Genomic DNA, 23,964 nt, shown 5'->3' with positions numbered 1-23,964 from the left:
TAGGGTCACACAAACCAAAGAATCTGTCATCTGGCTTATAATTTCCTCCCTTTCCAATCCTGTAACAAAGCATTTAAATATAATCTTTTGATAGAAGATTATAAGCCAACGAGTGATGTCTTTATGCCACGCTGTTTGCTTGACACAGGTTCCTTTGTCCTTGTGCTGAACTTCTCTCCCTTCTTCCACACAATAAGAATTTAAATTGGCTCATGGGGGTAGAAGGCTGGTAAGTAAGACCACTAATGTATTGAGTTATCAATTTTTTTTGGAAAAGTATTTTATTTTAACAAACAATGTGTGGTCACTTAATTGCTATTATCAGACACTAAAAATAAAAATACTCTCCAAGCTGGGGCTTTTGAACCCAGTTATCCTTCAAATGTCTGAAATAAATGAGTATCCTTGGCTATTGTAATTTCATCCATCAGGAAGTTAGGCAACTATTCTACCCAGATGCTTTAACCCTTTTGTTATGTTAGAGACTCTGAGATGGTTCCAACTCTCTCCAACACAGTTTTCTAATCTTTGGAACCCAGAAATGATGATAGGAGTCTATATAGAGTGCTCATTGCATGAATCTCTATATGAGACCTGTCCCAAAAACCGAACATTCCATAAAAATAAAAATGAAGTCCAGGCATGGGGCACAGATTCTTAACCGGTTGTATAGGTTATATAAATGTTAGCATGAGATAGTTAGATAAGGACTCAAGATGGGAAATGGGAAAGAGTAGGGATGGCAAAATAATAGATTAAATGATTTCTATTTCTTTCTCTTAGTAACAGACAAGTTGGCTTATCCAAAGCTTAGGAGTTAAAGTCCTTCATCCTGCTGCACATGTAACTTGCACTTTAGTCCCTACATATGTCAGTAGTGTACAATGTCCTAATGATTCTAGTCCAAGAGTCTTCACACACTATTTATTTTCTTCCAAATGACAGAGGCAGAAATAGATGAGTTGTTTAGGTAGGATTATTGTTAGAATTGTGAACCACCTCTGCATCATACTTTTTTCCTTCTTTTCCAATAGGTTTTTTTTTTTTTTTTTTTAAGATTTTACTCATTTATTTGTGAGAAAGAGAGAGAGAGAGAGAAAGTGCACAAATGGCGGGGAGGGGCAGAGGGAGAGGGAGAAGCAGACTTCCAGCTGAGCAGGGAGCTGGATGCAGCTGATCCCAGGACCCTGGAATCATGACCTGAGCTGAAGGCAGATGCTTAACCCAACTGAGCCACTCAGGCACCCCTGCATCCTACTTTTTTAATCAAAAGGTTTTTAGTCAAGTCGATCTTTGTGTCTATCATGATTAAGTAAACCTCTTGCTCCAATCCTCTGTGGAATCATATTGAGTCATGCCCATACTTCTTCCTTTTTTTTTTTTCCATGCCTGTACTTTTCAAGTCATTGCTTCTCCTGGCACACTTGGAGGTGGAGCCTGCCTTCTTGTTTCTGACTCTAAATTTGAATGATAAGATTTTATATTTTCAAGCAATATTTATGCAGAGCTTAAAGTAGTTCTTAAATAGAAATTGAATCTCTTCACTACAAAAGAACATTGAGGATTATATATTGCTGTGATTTTTTTTTCCATCTTGACAACCATAAAAGAACAAACTTTTCAATTTTATTGGCTTCTATCAACTGTTTCCTCAAAGTCAGAATAGAAGTAGCCAATTTATTATTAGTCTAGCCTAATTCTTAGAGGGAATGGAAGAGAATTAAATGAGAATAGAGAAGTGTAAAGTTTGCATGTTGCATACTAAATGAACAAGACAATAAACATTACTTCAATTAAGTAATTGTTGGAACAATGGGTTGTTTATATGTAATTTAAATGTATTAATAGTCTGATTCTGCTAATAAGGTAACATCAATAAAAGAAAACAGAAAATTTATAATTAAGAAACTTCCATCTGGATTCTTGATACTCTTGCAAGAAGTCCTGGCTTTAGGAAACCCAAGTTCTTCTAAGCCTTCCTAATGTAAAAACTATGAAGCATAAATTAGCAAGGAATAAGAAACTTCACTTTGAATCTCATAAGATTAGTTCTTTTAAAAATTGTATTAATTTTAATAGATAATGCCTTTATCTACTGCAAATTAGAAAATGTTTAAGGGACTTTACAAGGAAACCAAAATTTTCTTCTTTCCTCAGTTCTCAATACTCTGTCCTACCTTCCCATGGATAAATTTTGCTACACATTTCTTGGGTGTACTTCCTGAAATAATGCATTGGATAACTAATGCATGCACACAAATATATATATATATTGTATATAAGTAAACTCTTTTCACTGGATTGATTTTTTTTATCCTCATTTATAAACCATGATATTAGAAGTGAAATGGCTCAAACTCCTGTAACATTTAAAAATCACAAGTGTTTTCACTTGGGCTCAGATATAGTTACCAACCCTGACCTATTCTGTAACTGTAAGGAAGGTCTTTCATAATCAGAAATTTGAAGGTATGTTTTTATATCTACTTGGACATCAGTATTTGAATTTTGAATGTGATTTTTCACTGGAAAGGAATTTGATGATCTGCAAGAAATAGTAATAACACACACAATCTATTTATCATACTTGATATGGGGAGGAAAAGTACTTGTTTTGTAAAGACCCACAGCATACAAGTTGCAAAGAAAACTGCAAAGGTGTGTATTGCCAACAAGACACAGGTGTATACCACGTGAGGATATGAAACAATCCAACCACAATGAATGTGTTAGCAGCTCTGAGTCTATACTGTGTTTCTCCCAAAGTGCACTGATGTGTTTGTTATGTGTTACTTTATTTTTTCATATAGTTTCAGAAATTCTCAAGTCTATTCCTAAGCACAGTGGCTAAGTAGTAGGAGTAAAGATGAACCTACCTGGAAATAATTGTTAATGAATCTCTTACTTAGGCTCATGTTGATGTCAGGGAACCAATTTCTCACTTAGACCTCTGTCCCTCTGGGAGATAATATTGAGTCCATATATCATTTAGACCAGAAATTTTTTTATGAGATATATACAAGAGGCATCTTTAATCTTTGCAACAATTCCAGAGAGCAGTGTTTCCTATCTTACCTTATCTATGATCACCAGGACAGTATTTTATTAATCATACAGAATCCTGGACCATATCCAGTTCTGCAGAATTAGAATCTCTATGAGAAGGAGTCTGTGAATAAGTAGTTTTTAAAGAGACCCCATGAGATTTTAAAGATTAGGTAAGTAGGGAAACACTGCTGAAGGTAGGAATGATATCTTATCAAGGAGGAAACTGAGACTCTGTTAAGTAACTTGCAACAATGAATTATTTTTATTTTTATTTTTTTTAATTTTTTTTACAACTATGAATTAATTGTGGAAGCATAATTCAAACTGCAGTATGACTCCAAAATTCTTCCTACCACATTATCTTTCTGAAGGTCATGGGGTCAGGAAAATGTGGAAGGCTACATTGAAAATTTTATATTAAGCCATTCAATCCAAAATTTGGAAGAAAACTTGAAATTGTGTGGTTTCTTCCTCTGTTTTGGTTAAAACAATTACACTCCACTGATCACCAAATTACAAAGAGCTTTATAATTATATATGGAGTATAAAGAGCTCCAACCATTGCTGCAAAAGCACTCCCAAGATGCTGCTTTTTGAGCATGGAACAGAAGTGCTTTTCTCCTAGCTATCCTAAATGAGGGGAAAATGGGTCAAAACCAGGAAAAATATTTAAAAATCAGGTAATCTACAAAGTGTAGATTTCTCTAGGTGCTGAGACTGTATGGAAAGGGTTAGCTCTGCCCATTTGCTCCATGATCAATAGCAGCAATGTACATGTTACAGTTGAGAATATGGTCTGTGTTCAAAATAGAGAATTCCCTGGAATCTCCTTTCTGCATAATGATATACAGAGAACAGGGTAGAGCAACCCAAGTTAGTGAGGACCTTGCCTTGATTTCATAGAATTATTGTTTCTTAGAATTTAAGTGGGGCTATCCGGATACATTGAAGAAGTTAATGGACCACTGGCAGAGATCCAGCTTTCCTAACTTATAATCCAGGCAGCATTAGCGGAATTCTCTCAGCTCCAAACTTCTATGTCAAAATCAAATATCTAACAATCCCAGCCTTAAAATGAATATGTGGAAAAGGTACTCAAAGGTTTTCCATGGTGTGCACAGCATGAATTGTTTTAAGGAAATCAATTTCCATATCCTTAACTTCCATGAGTTTTTTTTCTTAAAATTGTCTGGGAATGTGCCTGTGTTTACAATAAGTCTTTTGCCATTTTATGTGGAAAGAAAGGCAAAATCGTCATGCATTCCAAATCTTGATATACTGCATTAACCCGCAGTATAAAACTTTTTATGGATGACAGACTAACGTAAAATTTGGAGCATTGGTTTTAACAAAGATATTTGTAGCGGTTGGTTAGGGCATCCTAAACACATCTTTCCTTGTCCTGTCATTAATCCTTTAAAAGTGAAGCTTGGCCCTGGTTGGAAAATTCTAGATACAGGACATTAAAATAGTTTTGATGATGTGTATATTTTAGAATTTAACTGGATGTTTTCGAAAATTAATTTTTTCAAAGAAAAACATCCATAAATATATTGTGGCTTATTTTAGGATCAGTATGCATCGATCAATCAGATGGGTAAAAGCTGTTTTAGTGAATCGTGTCAATTACTATAAATTTCATCTTATAAAATGTTTAATGTTATCTGCCATATTAATAAACTAAACTTATGCTAAAAAGTTTTACATTTACAAGTCAAATGTGTGAGAAGACATATACTTTTCAAAAGTATTTTAGGGATAGTGCACTGAAAGCATCTGTAGATCACAGAACTGGTTGTGTCTGAATTGTAGTTGGTGCACAATAAATAATTGCTGAATAAATAATTATTGAATATTGAATAAATACCCAAACGGCTGCCTTAATGAATCTATGGCACACATCCAGAACATCATGAAATATCTGAACTTCTCCCCTCCAATTTAATATAGCTCAATCCTCCTGGCCTTATGTTCAGGAATCCTCAAAGATACACCCTTATCCCTAGAGGAAATTGTGGAAAAGGGGAAAGATCCAATTGCACAGCCTTTGGCATGTAGTATACAACTGCACATTTGCCAGATTGAGTTCTACGTCCCTGCACCTCCTTAAGTTGCAATCTTATGGTTTGACTTTGAAATTACTGCCTTAAAGGCTAGCATACCTTGCATATACATTGAAACAGAAAACTATCACATGGAGCATTGGGTCAGGAGAAATTAATCTTCTCTCTAGGGACCTAGGGGAGGCCAGTCGGGCCTGGTTTCCCAAGTGTAATTGCAAATCTTCTGCTGTGTTCTCTTTGAGACCTCAGACATTCTAGTCCCCAGCCTTTTGCTGCTACCTCCTTCTATCCACTCGCCCCAAATGTTTTTCATTCCCACAGCTGGGTCGTCCCCCTGCAGGCTTTCTTCTGCCTGCCCAGCTGATGATGTTTTTCTGGCTCCAGAAAACTTCCGATTGTTGCAAACAGTGCTTGCGGGGACAAAGGATTGTCCCGATTAAAACAACAACAACAAAACTAGGACGGTCTTGCAAGAATCCGGATGGGTGGCCATCCCACGTGAACACTATGTGATGTTTCTCTCTTTTTTTTCCTCCCCATCGTTAAACAGGAACAGCATCATTATTTTGAAAACTCAGGAGTTAAACTGAGGTTTTAGTTGTGGCCAAAAAGGTTTGTTCTGTAGCCGATACTGCTGAGATCCCTAAAACACTTTTTTCTCATGTCATTATTCTTGGGGGTCTGATTCTGTCATTGTCACATTTTTGCGTGTTTTAAGGAGAGAAAATAATGAATAAGAAAATAAGAAAAAATTACTTCTGAAAAATAAGAATAAATTCCACCTGAATCTTAATCTCGAATTAGCAGGTCTTTTTCTCAAAACTGCGGTTTTGAGAATAATCGAAAAAAATAAAAAGTCTCAATTAGTTCAAATAAGATGCAGTAACATTTCATTTTATTTCATTCATTATAATGTTATTTAATTATCATTAATTACATGATGGGTTCTTACTTCTAGCCCTGATTATGCTGAGTTTAAGTGGACATAAAACTGTTAAGAAATGAAATGAAAAAATGTTGTTTACGGTATTGCCCGTGTTGTCCGCCAATATTCTATCTTTCCAACAGCTGCACCAGGACATGCTATTGGTATGTGGAGGCTTCTAGAGAGAGAAGTGGCCAAGTTTATTTTTTAATATCTAAATTCGGCACACAGGTCAGCACTGAAAACCCCTTACCTACGTGTGCATCAAACCATCACTAGCAAAACCATCACTACTTGCAGGAAGCCCTGAAAGCCAGAGCAGGACCCCAAATCCCAAACTCTCTGCTCCTGAGCACACTGGGCTTATTTGCAGAAGTTACTCAACCTCTCTTTACATCATCACTAAAATTTTAAATAGTGATTCCAAATTAGCACAGAATAAATGGATATAAAAACAAAATCCTTTATACTAAAAAGAAATGCTCATTTTTGATGGACTTTATTTTCAAGCTGTGTCCAATGTGTTCACTCTTTTTTTCAGTTCATGTCATGGTTGTAATAATAACTAACACTGCTATTTATAGAAACCACTCTATTTTAAGCCTAGAAAGGGGATTGGGCAAAACTTCTTTGGTTTTTGGCCTGATCATGGACAGACAGCTCTCAAACATTCTTAGTTCACGGCCCATCATCTGCTATTATTAGATGTCTCCAATGAATCTCTCTCCTAATTGTGACTGAGGCTAAGTTATGAATGATTTTGCATGATGGGAAGTATTCCTGGATGCTTATGCAGCCAAATTTCACTGTTCCTCAGACTGTTTACCTAGACAAGTCAATGAGGAACGATGCAAATTCACTATCAATAATTTCCATAGCAGGTAAAAAAAAAAATCAGTCTCCTTATTAATTTATACAAATAAGTCATAGGGAAGCATATTTATTGGCGTTGTTAAATGGAAAGTTAATACTCAAATTCATCTTTTGTTTGTCATAAAACCATCATCAGATGGGAACAGGAACAGGCTTTTGAGGCCAAAGTTAGTGGAAAATACAGATTTTTCTCTGGGAAAGTTTCTGAATGACACTTTTATGAATGTATATAATTGTCTTCACTGGTCTATGAATGTCACAGTCCTCACTTCTTCAGGATCCTCCATAACTACTTTAACCATGTGCTTCTCTCTCTCTTCTCTATCTCACTCCCATTCTAACTCCCTTCCTCTCTTTTCTACTGTGATACCATTTCCAGACATTTTAAAGGAAAAAGGTGGAAAGAAACAATAGCAAGCTGCAGAGCCCTCATCCTTGAGATTAAAATGTCTTATTTAAAAACTCTTTATTGAAAAACAAAATAAAACAAAAAACTCTTTATTAAAAACTAATCTATTAGGCTGAAAATCCAAGAATTGCTATTAATGGTTCAGATCCCTATTTTCTCATGTTCTGTGGTTTGTTGCTAATGGTTACACCAAAGGAAACTATATGTCTGAGTATATCTGGGGCATTGATTTCAGAAAGTAAGGAATGCCTCCATATTACTTGCTTTTCCTAAAACCTGATTCAATCAATTTATCCTATCATTTTTTATTTTATTTGTATTTGACGGCTGCTTATTGGAGCAAGGAGTTTCATAAGCATACTAGAAGCTATATAAGATAACCTTGCATTTCAATTATTAAATTTATTTTAATTGTCAAAGAATTGCTCTTAATGTTATGTTCTGGAATTCCATTTCAAGTACAAGATCACATCAACAATGATCTTGCACTACAGAAAATTTGGTATATTTTTTTCTGCCTGTGTCATTTCTATTTAAATTGGCTTTAAGTAAAAAAATATTGACAAAAAATAGCATAGTAAAACTACATGTTCTTTTTTTTTTTTAATTTTTTTAAATTTATTTATGATAGTCACACACAGAGAGAAAGAGAGGCAGAGACACAGGCAGAGGGAGAAGCAGGCTCCATGCACTGGGAGCCTGACGTGGGATTCGATCCCGGGTCTCCAGGATCATGCCCTGGGCCAAAGGCAGGCGCCAAACCACTGCGCCACCCAGGGATCCCTGCTCTCTTTTTTTAAAAAACGTTTATTTATTTTTTAAGATTTTATTTATTTATGCATGAGACACACACACACACACACAGAAGCAGAGACACAGGCAGAGGGAGAAGCAGGCTCCATGCAGGCATCCTGACGTAGGACTTGATCCTGGGTCTCCAGGATCAAGCCCTGGGCCGAAGGTGGTGCTAAACCACTAAGCCACCTGGGCTGCCCAACTACATGTTCTCTAATATATTTTATCTCTTAGACCAATGGAGCTTTCATCTGAAAAAATTGTGAGAATTTTATTTATTTATTTGAGAGAGAAAGATAGAGAGTACAGAGGAAGAGGGAGAGGCAGAGAATCTCAAGCCAACTTCATGCTGAGTGTGAGGCATATACTGGACTGGATCTCAGGACCCTGAGATCATGACCTGAGCCAAAACCAAGAGTCAGATGCTCAATGGACTGAGCCACCCAGGCACTCCTTGCATCAAATATTTTCCATTTCAAGCATTTCCATTTCCCACAAACTGAGAATGGGAAGTTAATGATATGCTTTCCACAATTTTCTGCAAAATGAACTGCTACTTTTAGCAAACAACTTGTTTACCTTATAGACTATTTTGCTTTTAGGAATGGAATCAAGTATTATTCTATATTCAGAATCCCTTGAAGATTTGTTTGTGTTGTAAATTGCACATGATGTTTTAGGTGGCACATGTTTATTTCCATTGAAAGAAAATGTCCTATTTTTGAGGAAGAAAAGAACTTGTAAGACATCAAATGTTTCTTGCAAAACAACTTGATGAAATAAATGTAAATGAATCAGAAACATGTGAATTGTATTTCAATTAAAGTAATGAGTTTAAATATGAAGGGAGTAAAGTGCTTGGGGGAAAGAGTGTGGCAAGGCGGGAAGTGACATTTGTTTTCATCAGTCTTGGATTCTTGAAAAATGGCCTAATACTCTGAATTTAACCTCCTTCAGATTCTCTCTTAAGCCTGATGATGGAGATCCAGAATGGGATAATAATATGTAAATTCATTTTATAGCTTTATCTGGTTCCAATTATAATGTAGGCATCAAACATGGCCACTATGCAATCCTTCCCAAAAGCATTTTTAACTCGAAATTTGTGATTTTCCTATTTTCTTTTGAGGGTCAACAGTAAATTGTAATGATGGCGAAAGTGTATTTTTCCCCCATAGAACATGTAAAGTTTTCAGACTCACATGTCAGCTTCACATTTATTTTCTCTGTCAAACTGAAGAGGATCAGATCTAAACAGGAAACATGAGGGCACTGAATGCAGCCACACATAGCAGGAGAAGGGCAGTGGGGGAAGAGAGTAGGAAAGGGTGAGAAAGAAAGAAGGAAAAAGAAATAGACCATGCTCACAAACCTAGGTCATCAAACCTCATTTCATAAGCAAAGCACTCAAATCACACTAATTTGAGAGCCACAAAAATTTTAGCCCAATGGTTTACATTCATACCATTTATGTGTGCTTAAAAACAATTACATAGCTTCTTTTTACTTTTCGTACTTCTCAATTAAAAAAAAAAAACATGCATTGCTCTGAAAACAGGAAAGAACTACAAAAAAAAATAAATAAAAGAACAACTTATAAACAAGTCTCCCTGTCAACATGCTTCAAAATATGAGGAAGTTTGATGTGTGGCATGACAATTCAGTTTCCCAACTTCCATCTCTGCAAACAGGGGCATTTTAAATGTCCCCCAAACTTCCAAGAGGCAAGGAGAACATAACTGGAAAATGTATTTTTATTTTGGGAGATGATCTAGGGCACTGCTTCAGTAGACTCAAATGGCGAGAAATGTAGGCACCATGTCTTTTCTGTATAAGTCAAAGGTGCAGTAGCCCATAGGACTGTTTTGTATGTAAAGAGCCTGCCTTTTTGTTTCCTGAGAACACAAAATAATTGGAGTTGAGCATTTCTCTGACCACTTAGGTCTCCACTGCTGCTCAGCACTGAGTTTGGAAAGAGGACCCTGTTCCTTGATTTCTTTTTGCCAAACAGCTCACTCCATCAAATGGTTCTAGAAGTGGCTCTCTGCTGCGCTCCTCATGGGCAGGAATTGTGGGGAGTCACTCTTAAAGTATTTGTTCCATAACTGGGCAAGGGATGTGTTTCAGCTTCTAGCACAGCCTTTGTTTTATTGAAACTTCCTCTCATCCAGTTTAGCAGATGAAAAATGCAATAGCGAGGCTGTTTCATTTACACCTTAAATCCCAAGCAGAATAACAATTGCGACTATTTCTGAGCCCCCAGAGTCACTCTTAGAAGCTCTACTGATCCACACAAAATGTAAATCCCAACTCCAAGGTTGTGCCAACAAAAATACTTGAGAAGCATCAACTTTATCTTCGTTTCTATCAACAGTATCTTATATGGTCCTTGATGAAGTCAGCATCACTATATAAGATCTATGCTCAGAACATGGATTCAATGGCATATTCCCTTTGATGAGAAACCTATTGTGATTTATTTCCCATCATGATTTGCCACACGAACTCTTCATGTAATGGAATCTAATCTACTCTGCTTTTGGTGTTGTTCCACTTTACAGGCCTACCCTTGTAGCAGTGATAAGGAATGTGAGATTGGTAGATATTGCCACAGTCCCCACCAAGGATCATCAGCCTGCATGGTGTGTCGAAGGAAAAAGAAGCGCTGCCATAGAGATGGCATGTGTTGTCCTGGTACCCGCTGCAATAATGGTAAAGCTCTAGTTCAGTGTTGATGGGCCTCTTTCCTTTTATGTAGGAGACTTGTCTAGTAAGTTCGACTACATTCTCCTTACTTAGACCTCTGAAATGCAAGGAGCCTTTCAAAATTGTCAGGGATTGGATCATGGTTTAAATATGTGTACCATTACTTGGATTGCCTCCTCAATCCTAGTTTTCCTGGACTCTGATCACCTTCTATATTTTATAATCTATGGCAATCTAGGACTTGCCATGCCTAGCACTTGCAATGCTGGATGTAAATACCTATAAACACATAAGTGAATATATGTAAAAGACCCAACAAAGAACTTCCTGTGAGTCCCTCTTCCAGTTTCATACCTCGATTCGATTCATATATTCGAGGAGTCTTCTTTTAAAGGCCCCACCCTGCACCACACTCATAGTGAGGGAATGATTGGTTCCTCCAAAAGGAGATACGAAGAGTCTATTCCCCAGCCTTTCCATAAGCATAACTTTACCCAATCTCAATGAATTTACAGGCAGACAATTCAGCATCAATGATGAGATGAAGAATCACACAAAACGCATGATAAAACCATTAAATCATTATAGAAGGTGATCAGAAACATGAACTTAGTCATATAAAGCAGTATCATCAGACTCCTATCCCTGTACATGCTCCTGACCTCTTGGAAGTACTTTAGACAGGTGAAGGGAAGAAGACCTCATACCATTAGTGATGTTTACAATGTAGACTAGAGTTATATTGTTAATTGAACAAAGGATCTTGAAAACTGGATCCTGAAAATGGATGTCTGGTCAGACATTTTATTTTTTTTATTTATTTTTTTTTTTTGGTCAGACATTTTAAAAGCTCAAATAGCTAATACTAATTTAATACTAAGTCACTATTCCAAACACTTCACACATATTCACAATAACTTAATGAAGTGTTTTTATTCCCTTTTTTTTTTTTTTTTTTTGCCCATGGCCACTTGGTCTTGAGAGAGACAAGATTCAAGTTAAGGAAGCCTGACTTAGGCCAAACTACTTGATTCTATTTAATATTAAGCAATATGACTCAGTATTATTTATGTAAATAAATGAATAGCTGAATGAATAGAGGCTAGATAGATTAGATAGAGAGATAGAAGATAGCTTCACACCTCTCATCAGCAGAATACGTGGCTAAGAATCATACTTTATAGAATCAGATCAATCTAACAGCTTACTTACCATCTCCAGGCATCTGCATCCCTGTCACGGAGAGCATCTTAACCCCTCACATCCCAGCTCTGGATGGCACTCGACACAGAGATCGAAACCATGGCCATTACTCAAACCATGACTTGGGATGGCAAAATCTAGGAAGACAACACACTAAGATGTCACATATAAAAGGTAGGCTATCTGTAGTTCTATGGTTACTTTTTCTGGTTTTAAAAGAAGTAAAATTAAAGTATAGGTAATTCCTTTTATTGGTTTTAGAAAAAAATACAAGGAAGATACTTCATTGATAAGATTCTGACTGAATTTATTAATTCTTAATTCTGAAGATGCTGAAGATTTCTAAGAGAGCTTAAATTGTTAGGAAATATATATTATGAAAATTGCAGCACCCTTGATCAATCATGCCATTTTCTAAACAGTCCTGCCTTCAAATGTTTGCAGTCATATGATTAAATCCCTAAGCTTTTGAATCTTTTTCTCACCTTTACAGAAATTTTATTTCACTGAACAACCGCATAATAGACTATTCATAAACCAACTTATTGGTTTCTAGTAGGATTATGTATGGTCATAAAATCTTCATACTTGCATCAAAATATTTGGGAAGCCTAATCACTAACAGTAAAATTTGAAAGCATGAAATTATTGAACTTTATTACTAACAGTAAAATTTTGAAGGCAAGAAACACGTCCATTTTTAAAGGAGGTTTTTCTCAAGTGTGTTCTGTGAAGGATTACTCTTTCAAGACATGCTGTGAATAAAAGTGTGCTGTATTCAAGAGTCTTATAATAATGCATTTCCTAGTTTCATAACTTTATATAATTGATATATTGAGGGCTCTGAGAATTCTGGCAATGAGGAAAACTGGTTTTTAAAGTATGGGGCAGCCCGGGTGGCTCAGTGGTTTAGCACTGCCTTCAGCCCAGGGCGTGCTCCTGGAGACCTGGGATCGAGTCCCACGTTGGACTCCCTGCATGGAGCCTGCTTCTCCCTCTGCCTGTGTCTCTGTCTCTCTCTCTCTCTGTCTCTCATGAATAAATAGATAAGATCTTTAAAAAATAAAAATAAAATAAAACACTGTATGTCCCCATATTTCCTGACCACTAAGCATTTCCCCACATTTTCATGTTCTGCAGAGCTAGTATCCTATAGAATATCTGACCTGTTAGACCTAGAATATTAATGTTGACATGGATAGCACTAAAGAGATTGACAATTCCTCTTCAGTTATCCTCTGTCTGTACTCCCTGAAGACCTATGTCTTTACCCAGTATCCTATTTCTATCCCACCAAATTCATATGCATTTATTATTACAAGAGTATCCTTCCTTATTCAGTAGATAGCTATGTCACGGTACAGTTCCAAATTTACTAACATTTTTACTAACATTTTATATAGTTTTAAGTGTAATTCTCTGATGGCATGGAGGAAGAACTCTCATGACATTGGCTAGTGGGTCATATTCACATATAACTACAGTGGGATTGGTTATATCTGGGGTGACAGATAATCCTTTAGACCATGATTGGCATGTTATGGCCTGTGAGCCAAATCTGTCCTACTGCCTGTTTCTGTAAAATGATGTTTTATTGGAACACATACTTGCCTATATTTAGGCATTACTTATGTCTGCTTTTGTGACAGCAGAATTGAGGAGTGACAGATCACATGGCCTAAAAAGCCTAAATATTTACAATCCGGCAAAAATACAGAGAAGTTTATTGACCCCTTCTTTATATAGGTTACACATCAACCCAGCTGTGATGTGTGTTTGCTGTTTGCTGAATCAGTCATTTTTTTCTGAATTAAATATCCAGATTTGTTCCTTTACATGTTTTTAATGATGGGTTCTTGGTTGACTCTGGGGTTGTCTGTCCCTTCTCTACTCCACTCTGAATCACAGCTCTTTACAGACTACCCGTCCTAGGCTCCCTGTCAGGTGACTTCTGGCCATGTGAGTTTGGTTGTAGTGAGAGAAGCATGGGCAGGAAAAAGCCAACATGGTAGGCCTGCCTCAAGTAATGTTTCTGGCAGAACTGTATCTTTCTGGGGCTTTGGCTCCTGCCAGGTGGGCTCATTGGGATTCTAGTCCCAGCTAGCAGATTCGAGGCTCCAGATTCTGACATGATCTTCTCCTTTGGATCCTCCTGCCTAAATGTGGTGGTGGCCTCCTACTCTGTTGCTTTATCATCCTCTGGTACTTCTTAGCCCTGCCACCACATGTGTGCCTAGTGCTCTGCATTAAACATTTTCTGTTTTAAGTTTCTGTTTCCCTGGCTAGACACTGATGCATGGTTTTATAAGTCCCTGAGAATTTCAGCTCTGTCTTTGAATCAGAGTTTATTTACATCTTCTGAAGGTATCAAATTAATTACCTGGAAAGCAGTTCTCTTTATTTACTTATTTTTCACTCACCTAGTTAAAAAAAATGATCAGAGAAATATCTAAAAGTAAAAGACCAAATGTAGTACAACCAACATGGTGTACAAATGCAGTACAACCAATGTGTTTCCATTATGCAATTTGTTAAAGTAAAGCGAAAAGGAAGCACAGTCCTAGCTATTCATGAAACTTGATATTCAGACAGCAAATAATCAAAATAGACAATAAATGATTGAAATGATTAGATGATTAGAGGGAGAGCTGATTGATATGAATCCAAGACTTTCCATTGTATATGATAACTTCATGGAAGACAGTATCAGTAAAAATATTGTACATGCTTCCAACTTCAAAAGAGAATTTGTTTCCAAAGTGTCATGGTAATATCTTTTGGCCATCATCTCTGCAGGGCACGAAGGAGACCCCTGCCTCCGATCATCAGATTGCATCGAAGGATTTTGCTGTGCTCGCCACTTCTGGACCAAAATCTGCAAACCAGTTCTCCATCAGGGGGAAGTCTGTACCAAACAGCGCAAGAAGGGCTCTCATGGCCTGGAAATTTTCCAGCGATGTGACTGCGCAAAGGGCCTGTCATGTAAAGTATGGAAAGATGCCACCTACTCCTCTAAAGCCAGACTCCATGTGTGTCAGAAAATATGATCACCTCTGAGGAAATTCATCACTAGCAGACTGTGAATCTGTGTATTTAATGCATTATAACATGGTGGAAAATAGGATTTGGATTTCAGAAGAATGGCTAAAATAAGGAATGTGATAAGAATATAGAGATCACAGAGAGAGAAAAAAGGAAAAAAATAAGCAGATTAGAAAGGGGTAACAAATGTAGTACAACCAATGTGTTTCCATTATGCAATTTGTTTATGTAAATAATGTACACATTTGTGAAAATGCTATTACTTAAAATCAAAAAGCACACAGTGAGAATTACTGACGAATACCATGTGACTTTTCAAGAGTTTAGGCTGTGCTGGAAGATTGGTTTCCTTCAGATTGGTGATTGCCTATAGAAATACACTAAAAGCCATGTTTCAAATTCAAAGTTATACTTTAACAAAATAGTCTTTTGGCTTACAATAGGCTTTACATAAAAAGAGTTTTGTTAAATAAGAAACGAAAGCATGAAACATAGTTCATTTGCAACACAGGATCACCTTTTAGTTTGAAGCACTATTCCTAGGACTCAGTGAAAGGCCTTGGTAGACAAGAAAAAAAAGCAGTCAATATTTTCCAAATAATTTCAAAGTAATTGCAAGACTTTTATGAGGACTTTAGGAGAAGCCAAACTTGTTTTTCTTCAAACTGCTTATTTAGAGTTTTCAAAAATTTACTTTCACCGGTAATTACTAAGAACCAGTATAAGATAAAACATTCTAAAGGAATAGCATTGTGCCTTTTCTTGATTGTATGTGATTCCTACCTTGAATATATTTTATTCTCCAATTAATTGTGAATAGTACCGAGCAGAATTTCACAGACTGCAAACATTTCTAAGGAGTCCAAGATACAGAATCAACACTAATAGACTGTTAATTTTTGAAGCTTTGGCATTCCTTGTGTTTGATAGAATTTAGGTTGGTAAATACATTTATTCTCTACACTTGCAGTGGTATAGTCAGGTAAAGCTGATAATAGAGACTTGATCTACATTTGTCCTACACTAAAGGACACAAAGGAAATGGAAAAAAACTTTGTTCAGTGCCCAGGTTTTGGCAACATGTCGATCATGTATCTGAAGCACAAACTGACTATTCATATTTGAAGCCCGAGGCCGCACAACCTAAATGGAAGTTTTCCACGGGATTTGCTATCACAATATTTACAATACAGATGAGTTCTGTGTAGGTCACTAGTTGACCTCAAAATATTTATTTTTTATTTTTGAGGTCCTGGAATAATATGAGGAGTTCTCATGAAGTGGACTCCCAAAGCGGGTAGTATAGTAAGGTTCCATTGCCCTCCATAAACTTCTAACTTGCCAATGGCATCACCTGAAATTTCTGTACCAATCTCTCTGTGCAGCAGCTTTTTTTCCCTCAAAGATATCATTTCTGGAATGAAATAACTTGCAAAATCTACGTATTGCTAACCTATAGAAACCACAGTTTCCAAATTCTTTGAAACCATTTTATTACTTTTTTTTTACTTTACTCAGTTCTAAATATTATGTCTAGAGCATAAGGCAAAAAAGTTATCTTATAGTTGTTACTTTTGACCTTTTCTTTTATAGACTGCAAGTCACTCCTTAATTTTCTTTTACTTAGACCCCTTCTGCAGTTTCAAATTCAAGTTTTCCCCATAGAAATTGAATCTGAGCCTGCATGTCTATTAAGAGTTTCAGCTTCCCATACACATTTACTAGGGTGAGTAAGATTTACATTCTTTCCAAATGTCTGCTAAAACAAAAATTATAAGCTGATCTATCCAAGAACCAAAGTCTGTGCAAACAGGTTTCTATAAGCTTGGCAACATGAAAATGGAACATTTCAGTCAAACATTTCCTCTATAGCAATCACATTTACAATCTGGTTTTTGCATTATTCCCCTTATGTACATCCCAAAATTATTATTTGAAGTAATTTATTTACAGGAAATGTTAATGAGATGTATTTTCTTATAGAGATATTTCTTACAGAAAGCTTTGTAGCAGAATATATTTGCAGCTATTGACTTTGTAATTTAGGGAAAATGTATAATAAGATAAAATATATTAAATTTTTCTCCTTCAAAAATGGAATTCAAATTTCCTTCTGTTTTGCTTGTGAGAAAAGCTTTCATAGGATCATAGATTCTCAGAGTTCAAATGGGCTTGATCTGATTTGACAGTTGGGGTGGGAATCCTTTGGAGGACATCACCATGAGATGATCTAAGGCAGTTTACTATTACTAAAGGCAGCTTATTCATGGCAGGACAGATATAATTATCAGAAAGTTATTTTTTCATTAAAATATCCCAGAATGTGCTCTCTATGCATTTATTCTTACTTTGTGTTCTGGAACGTATTGGAATAAGGGCTTTCCACAAACTTCTTCAAAATGCTTGAAGCCACTTAGCCTATTTCCTATAGTCTTCTACTCTGATTAAAGTTTCCCCAAATAGAGATTCCAACACCATTAGCATATTGGTTCATTCCCCTATGGCACAAGGAAGCTACAGAATATCTTTATCCCTATATGGATACAGACTGAGTTACCTGGCCCTGAAGTACACTCAAAGCCATTTTATGGGAAAGTCTTTTCTCTGCTTCCTAAACACAGAGATGTCAGGAGTGTTTGAAGTTTATCAAACAAACAGTACTCACCAATTTTGAGACTGAGAGCGATTATAGAACCTCATGTTGTATTAGAGATTTTAATGGGCTGGAAATGTGGAAAATAAACATTTGGTGACAGTGGAATAGATTAAGTGTAGCTATGGCAGCATAATGAAGCTGAAACAGTCCCATAGCTAGAGGTCAGAGTTGAAGATACCTCAAGCATTGCTGAAATAACTCCCACATTATTCTAATTAGTCACTTAAATAGTTATTCTTAAATAGTTATCCATTTCCTCAAATTAAGAACATTTGTATTTCCTAGCTACAGTGTATTTTTAGACTATCACAGTCATATGGGTGATATTTTTCTTTTCCACTGAGCTTAGGGAGATGCTCTGAAAACTGACAAATTGTCTTGACTTCCCTTTTAGCCAAGAAACACAATGCCCTATCACAGCCCTAAGATTTGAGCGGGGAAACAATCAATTACACTTTTCTCCACACCCCAAAATCAGGCCATTTGAGAAAAAAAAAAGTTAAGAAAGAAAGGCAGATGACAGATTACCCCCAGCTGATAAAGTTACTGGAGAGTATGGTGTGTAGCATGGGTCAGAGGAAGCTAGAAAGAGCCAGGTTCCAGAGCAAGATACTAGAAAGTTGCCATTCTCAGACAACATCATTTCTATCTGTGGCAGCTGCCCCTATAAAATTTACTGCATGGAGGGGAAGAACAGAATGACACACTTTCTTCTGGCAATTTGTGCCAAAGAAGAAGGGTGGGGAAAGAACAGAACTATGCATTTCTCCTTCAAGAATCTCATTTGAATTCTGCAAAACTGGATAATTCACAGCACATGAAAGGAGTAAGTGAGGAATAGAGACAAAGATTATTATACACTGCACATTCAACTAATGTTAGGAACTAGAAAAGAATAAACCCCTCCCCCACATCATTCCCCAGATCTTTATATTCTTAACACATTGTACATAGCCATTTATTTATGATGAACATACCATCATAGATCAGCTGTCTGTTAAAGCAGCACTTGATAAAGTCTTTCCCCCAATGTCGGTCACTCCTTTATGGATATTCTCAGGACCAGGGGTGGAAAATTTAGATTTTTATCCCCAGAATATGGCAAGATAGATGAAAATAATTCATTAATTCAATTGACTTTAATTTAACCACATTAAACTCAGGGTTGGAAAATAATTCCTCTTTCTTTTTAGCATCTTAAATTATGTCCCTCATATTATCCACCACAATCTATCAGTAGCTCTGCAGTGAGATTAAATGACACATTGGGTATCTGAAAATAAAACATAGACAAAGTACTCCAATCATAAAACTCCAACAACCCAAAGACTTTTGAATATAAATCCTCTTCCATCAAGAAGTCCCTAGGTGAAATTATTGTATGAAGTAAATCCTCTTGCATGTTAAAGTCAAAATAAATTGAAGTCCAAAGAATTTAGAGTCTATATTTGTTATCTTCCTCTTTCAAATAAGGAATCCAAAGAAACTGAAATTCTAAATCTTTAAGTTAATGGCTTAAGTTTTCCTTCCACATCTCATATTCTGCTGTCTTAGCTGGAGGGTTTATTGATGCCTTGGTAGAGTTGGACTCTTTCAGCAGCTATGGCCTGGACAGTGTCTCACTAGATGATTCCATTTTTTTTTTTAAGATTTTATTTGAGAAAGAGAAAGAGTGGGAAAGAGAGAGAGAGAGGGCACACATGCACAACGGGGGAGGGACAGAGGTAGAAGCAGCTCCCTGCTGAGTGCAGAGCCTACCTTGAGCTAGACTCCAGGACCCTGAGATCATGGCCTGAGCCAAAATCAACAGTCCAATGCTTAACTGACTGAGCCATCCAGGCCCTGCTGAGAGACTTAATTTTTAATAATATCAAATCAGTTTTTGGGTGCATATGATTAATTCAAAGATATCACTGCATTTAGAAAATAAGGCAATCTCTAGCTCTTAGATATACTAGGCAATAAGCTGTTAACAAATCTAGGACCTGGTGTTGTCAAAAGCATAGCAAAAATGCTTGGAATCTGAGTGAAAGAAGACAGATGGGGGAAAAAAATCTTTGTTTTTGCTTTGTTGAAAATGTCAACTAATCCCTCCCAAAAATGTCTACTAACCCAAATCAGTTATCTAGAACCCAGGACCCATGTACTTAAACTTAATTGGGAAAAACATCCCACCAAGATTTTAGATACAGCACTATATTTTAACATGTGATAGGGTGGAGGAGAATTCACCCATGTAGTCCATCTACTTTTAGAGTGAGTGGTATCTGAGGCATTATTGCTTTAATATAAAACTGGTCAAATTTAGAAACTCCCAACTAGGTTTTAGCCTCACTGGGACTTCTTTTTTACATACCTAGCTTATTCAAAGTATCCCCAGTGCTTGAGAATAAGTTTGATCTGGTGATATGGGCTCCATAATATCTTACAAGTTGATTTTTTTTAGGATTGTGCCATATGGCTGCTTTCCACCACTTCATGCATTACTTATTTCCTCATCTCTGCATTTATTCAATCTGTAGAAGCGCATTGACAAATTCCTGAAATAAAACTGCTACTGACACTCCTGAAAATTATTTTAGCAAATGGTGCCCCAAGGCACAAAAGACACTTCCAGCTTACATTCCTTCACTCAACACATACTCACCCAGAATGCCTTCTATGTGCCAGGCAGCTTTTGTAGGCACAGTGGATAGAAGCAGAAAACCAAACCAAAGTTCATCCTTTCATCGCTTTTATATTCCAGTTATTTAAAAATAACTGGCAATAGCTGGGAGGCAGAAAATAATTAAACAAAATTATATAAATACTATAGGAGAGAGAGGATGAGCCCAATGAAGAAAATTGAAGCAGTGTAAAGAAACAGAGAGAGACAAGTAGTGCCATTTTAGATCTTGTGGCCAGGCAAGATCTCTTAGAGGATGCAAATATGAGTAGAAACCTGAGTGAAGTGAGGGGTTGGAAATGGGAATGTCTGGAGAAACAGAAGAACAGGAAGAAAAATATGGGCAAACATTTGGCATTGGGAAGAAGTTGAATGGGAGACTCCAATGGGATGGGTAAGGGAAGAGAGGTGGAAGATGAGGTCAGAGAAGGAGTTGGGTCAGACTGTGTAGAACTTTATTGACTACGTATCGTAGTACCTTCATAAGCAGTTTTATTTTGAAAGAGAGATGGAGCTGGTGAGAGCTTTTGAGCAGAGGAGTAGCCTGAGTTAACAGGTTTTCAAAGGTTCTCGCAGGCTACTATGTAGAAAGAGAGAACTGAATCCAGGAAAGAATCACTGGAGGCTTAGATTTGTGAGGTAAGGTGGAGGTCATGAGAGGTGGTTGGATTTAGGGTATGTTGGGGCACAGCCAACTAGATTTGCTGCTGGACTGGATGCAGGTTTTGTGGATGGCAGGGCCTCTCCAGCCTAGCACAAGGTTGAAGATCATTAAGACATTGTTGGTAAGGGAAAAAAAAAGGTTTAGAAAGCTCTTTCCTGGGTGGCTCAGCCAGTTCAGTGTCTGCCTTTGGCTCAGGTCATGATCCTAGGATCCTGGGATTGAGGCCTGGGTCAGGCTCCCTGCTCAGTGGGGAGCCTGCTTCTCCCTCTGCCTCTCCCTCTGCCTCTGCCTGCCACCACCCACTCCCGGCCCTCTGTGCTCTCTCTTTCTCTCTCTCTGTCAAATAAATAAATAAAATATTAAAAAAATAAAACAAATAAAACAAAAACAAAAACCTCTTTCCTGTACAGCACCTTTGTATTTAATATCCAAAGGAAGGATAGTCCTCATAGAATATTGACAACTCTTTAGAAAATTGTCCTTTGCAAATTTCTCACCAGCCATCTTGAGAGCTTGAGAAAAATAATTATACAAAGGAGAGATCAAGTCAACAGAAAGAGAGAACTTGTTGGATGCATTAAGAAAAGCAGTTGCAGACAAATGGGAGAATGAAGGGGTGGCAGGAAGACATAGAAAATGGTATAAACAGGGGCCAGAGCACAGAAACTGAGCAGAGATAATTTTAAGACAGGATGTAGGAAAGAGATACATCAAATAGAATGCTAGAAATCCTAAAAGGTACAAATAACAAACCTCAATTTGATACAGATGTCAAATAGTGTCAAGGAAAGCTTACGGGAAGAGAACAGCTGACTCACAGCGGTAGGTTTAGAAAATTATTGAAGCAAAGGGTGTAGCCCAGGCAACACTCCCATTGACTTTGGGCCAATGAGTTGCAGTAAAGGGCAATTTGTCAAAGCAAGCCACAATTCTCTTTGAGTTTTAAGTAATTGTAGAGGGTAGGACCTGGGAAATCTAAAGAAATAACAATATGCAAGTAATTGAAGTACTTTCATGAGAAATACACTTGCCATCATACCTCTCACACATACGTCATGAATACCACAATGCACAACCTTTTAAAGTTTCCTGAGGGTCAACATTTCTTATAGATGCCATAGACTTGTTTTATTTGCTCCACACCTTCCCACTTCACTGCACCTGCTACACCAGTCATCATTTGTGTTTAATGGCCAGTCAGCCTCTAGGGGCTAGTAACAGATGGAGGACATCAGATCAGCTAATGCACATAAAATACTCTAAGTCCCACTTAGGCTTTTCAGGCAGACTATGAAATTGAGATCATTTTATCCTCCATTTCTTTTCTACCTTGCCTATCACACCTTACCACTGTGCTCTTGTATGTTGCAATGCACATTTATTCTTTCTCCAATTGTATGACATCCTTAAACCTTATTAGAATATAGGAAAAACAACCAATGTCTACGGAAATTTCCCAGTAATGTTCAAACTACTTAACACACATCCACATCTTATAACTTTCCAAGACCCAAATATAGTGATGCTACCTTTTACAATGCCTGAGAGGAATACAGAGCAAAACTCAATTTTACATGTTTCAAGGGACCTTGAATTCTCTACGGTGAGTATACTTCCCAATACACCATCGGCTTCAGTTTGGGATTGTTAAAAATCATTCTTAGATGTGGAGAAATGTGAGGAGGTTACACAAAACTTTCCTTAAACTAAAAGCAGTAGGTACAACTTAAAAGTAGTTAGGATTTATTACTTTAATGAGTGAAAGTTGCTCAAAAACAGTTTTAGAAGAGAGTAGGTACCTATTATTTAACAGGGAAAAACAATCTCGAGAAAAATCTGCTAGTGTTAAGAGTGGGACAGACTGAAGAGATTGACCATCTGGAAGAAGGACAGGCAGAGACAATTCAAGAAAATATTCAGGGAGCAGGAAGTGTAAACTTTCTTTGAAGAAACTTTTGTTTTGGTAGTCTTGAAATAAGTCAAAGGAAGATTTTATTTTATTTTTTAAATTCAATTACCCAACATATAGTACATCATTAGCTTCAGATGTAGAGTTCAGTTATTCATCAGTTGCATATAACACCCAGTGCTCATCGCATCACATGCCCTCCTTAAGTTCATCACCCAGTTACCCTACCCCCCTACACACCTCTCCAGCAACTCTCAGTTTGTTTCCTATAGTTAAGAGTCTTTTATCGTTTCTCTCCCTCTCTGGTTTCTTCCCATTCAGTTTTCCCTCCCTTCCCCTATGATCCTCTGCACTGTTCCTTTCTTTCTTTTTTTAAAAGATTTTATTTATTTTCTATTTTTTATTGGAGTTTGATTTGCCAACATATACGATAACACCCAGTGCTCATCCCGTCAAGTGCCCCTCAGTGCCTGTCACCCAGTCACCCCAACCCCCTGCCCACCTCCCTTCCACTACCCCTTTTTCATTCCCCAGAGTTAGGAGTCTCTCATGTTCTGTCACCCTCACTGATATTTCCCACTCATTTTCTCTCCTTTCCCCTAAATTCCTTTCACTATTTTTTATATTCCCCACATGAATGAGACCATATAATGTTTGTCCTCCAATTGACTTACTTCACTCAGCGTAATACTCTCCAGTTCCATCCACATCGAAGCAAATGGTGGGTATTCGTCCTTTCTAATGGCTGAGTAATATTCCACTGTATACATAGACCACAGCTTCTTTATCCATTCATCTTTCGATGGACACCGAGGCTCCTTCCACAGTTTGGCTATTGTGGACATTGCTGCTAGAAACATTGGAGTGCAGGTGTCTCAGTTTTTCACTGCAGCTCTGTATCTTTGGGGTAAATCCCCAGCAGTGCAATTGCTGAGTGAGGGTAGTTCTATTTTTAACTCTTTTTTTAAAAGATTTTATTTGCTTATTCATGAGAGACACACACACA

The 23,964-nt window shown here is 37.1% G+C and overlaps 1 protein-coding gene across 1 annotated transcript in view; it reads left to right on the top strand.

Annotated features, from left to right (window-relative positions):
• Positions 1 to 17,164, top strand: part of DKK2 (dickkopf WNT signaling pathway inhibitor 2) — a 98,561-nt gene extending 81,397 nt beyond the window's left edge. The window contains exons 2-4 of the mRNA XM_072810763.1: positions 10,675 to 10,825; positions 12,041 to 12,196; positions 14,819 to 17,164. Of these exons, the coding sequence (XP_072666864.1) occupies positions 10,675 to 10,825; positions 12,041 to 12,196; positions 14,819 to 15,069 (558 nt within the window). The 3' untranslated portion in view covers positions 15,070 to 17,164. The remainder of the gene's footprint in view (positions 1 to 10,674; positions 10,826 to 12,040; positions 12,197 to 14,818) is intronic.
• The last annotated feature ends 6,800 nt before the right edge of the window (positions 17,165 to 23,964 follow it).

This window comes from Canis lupus, chromosome 33, assembly GCF_048164855.1.
Source record: "Canis lupus baileyi chromosome 33, mCanLup2.hap1, whole genome shotgun sequence".
Taxonomy (NCBI): domain Eukaryota; kingdom Metazoa; phylum Chordata; class Mammalia; order Carnivora; family Canidae; genus Canis; species Canis lupus.
This window is presented reverse-complemented; position numbering and strand designations above follow the sequence as displayed.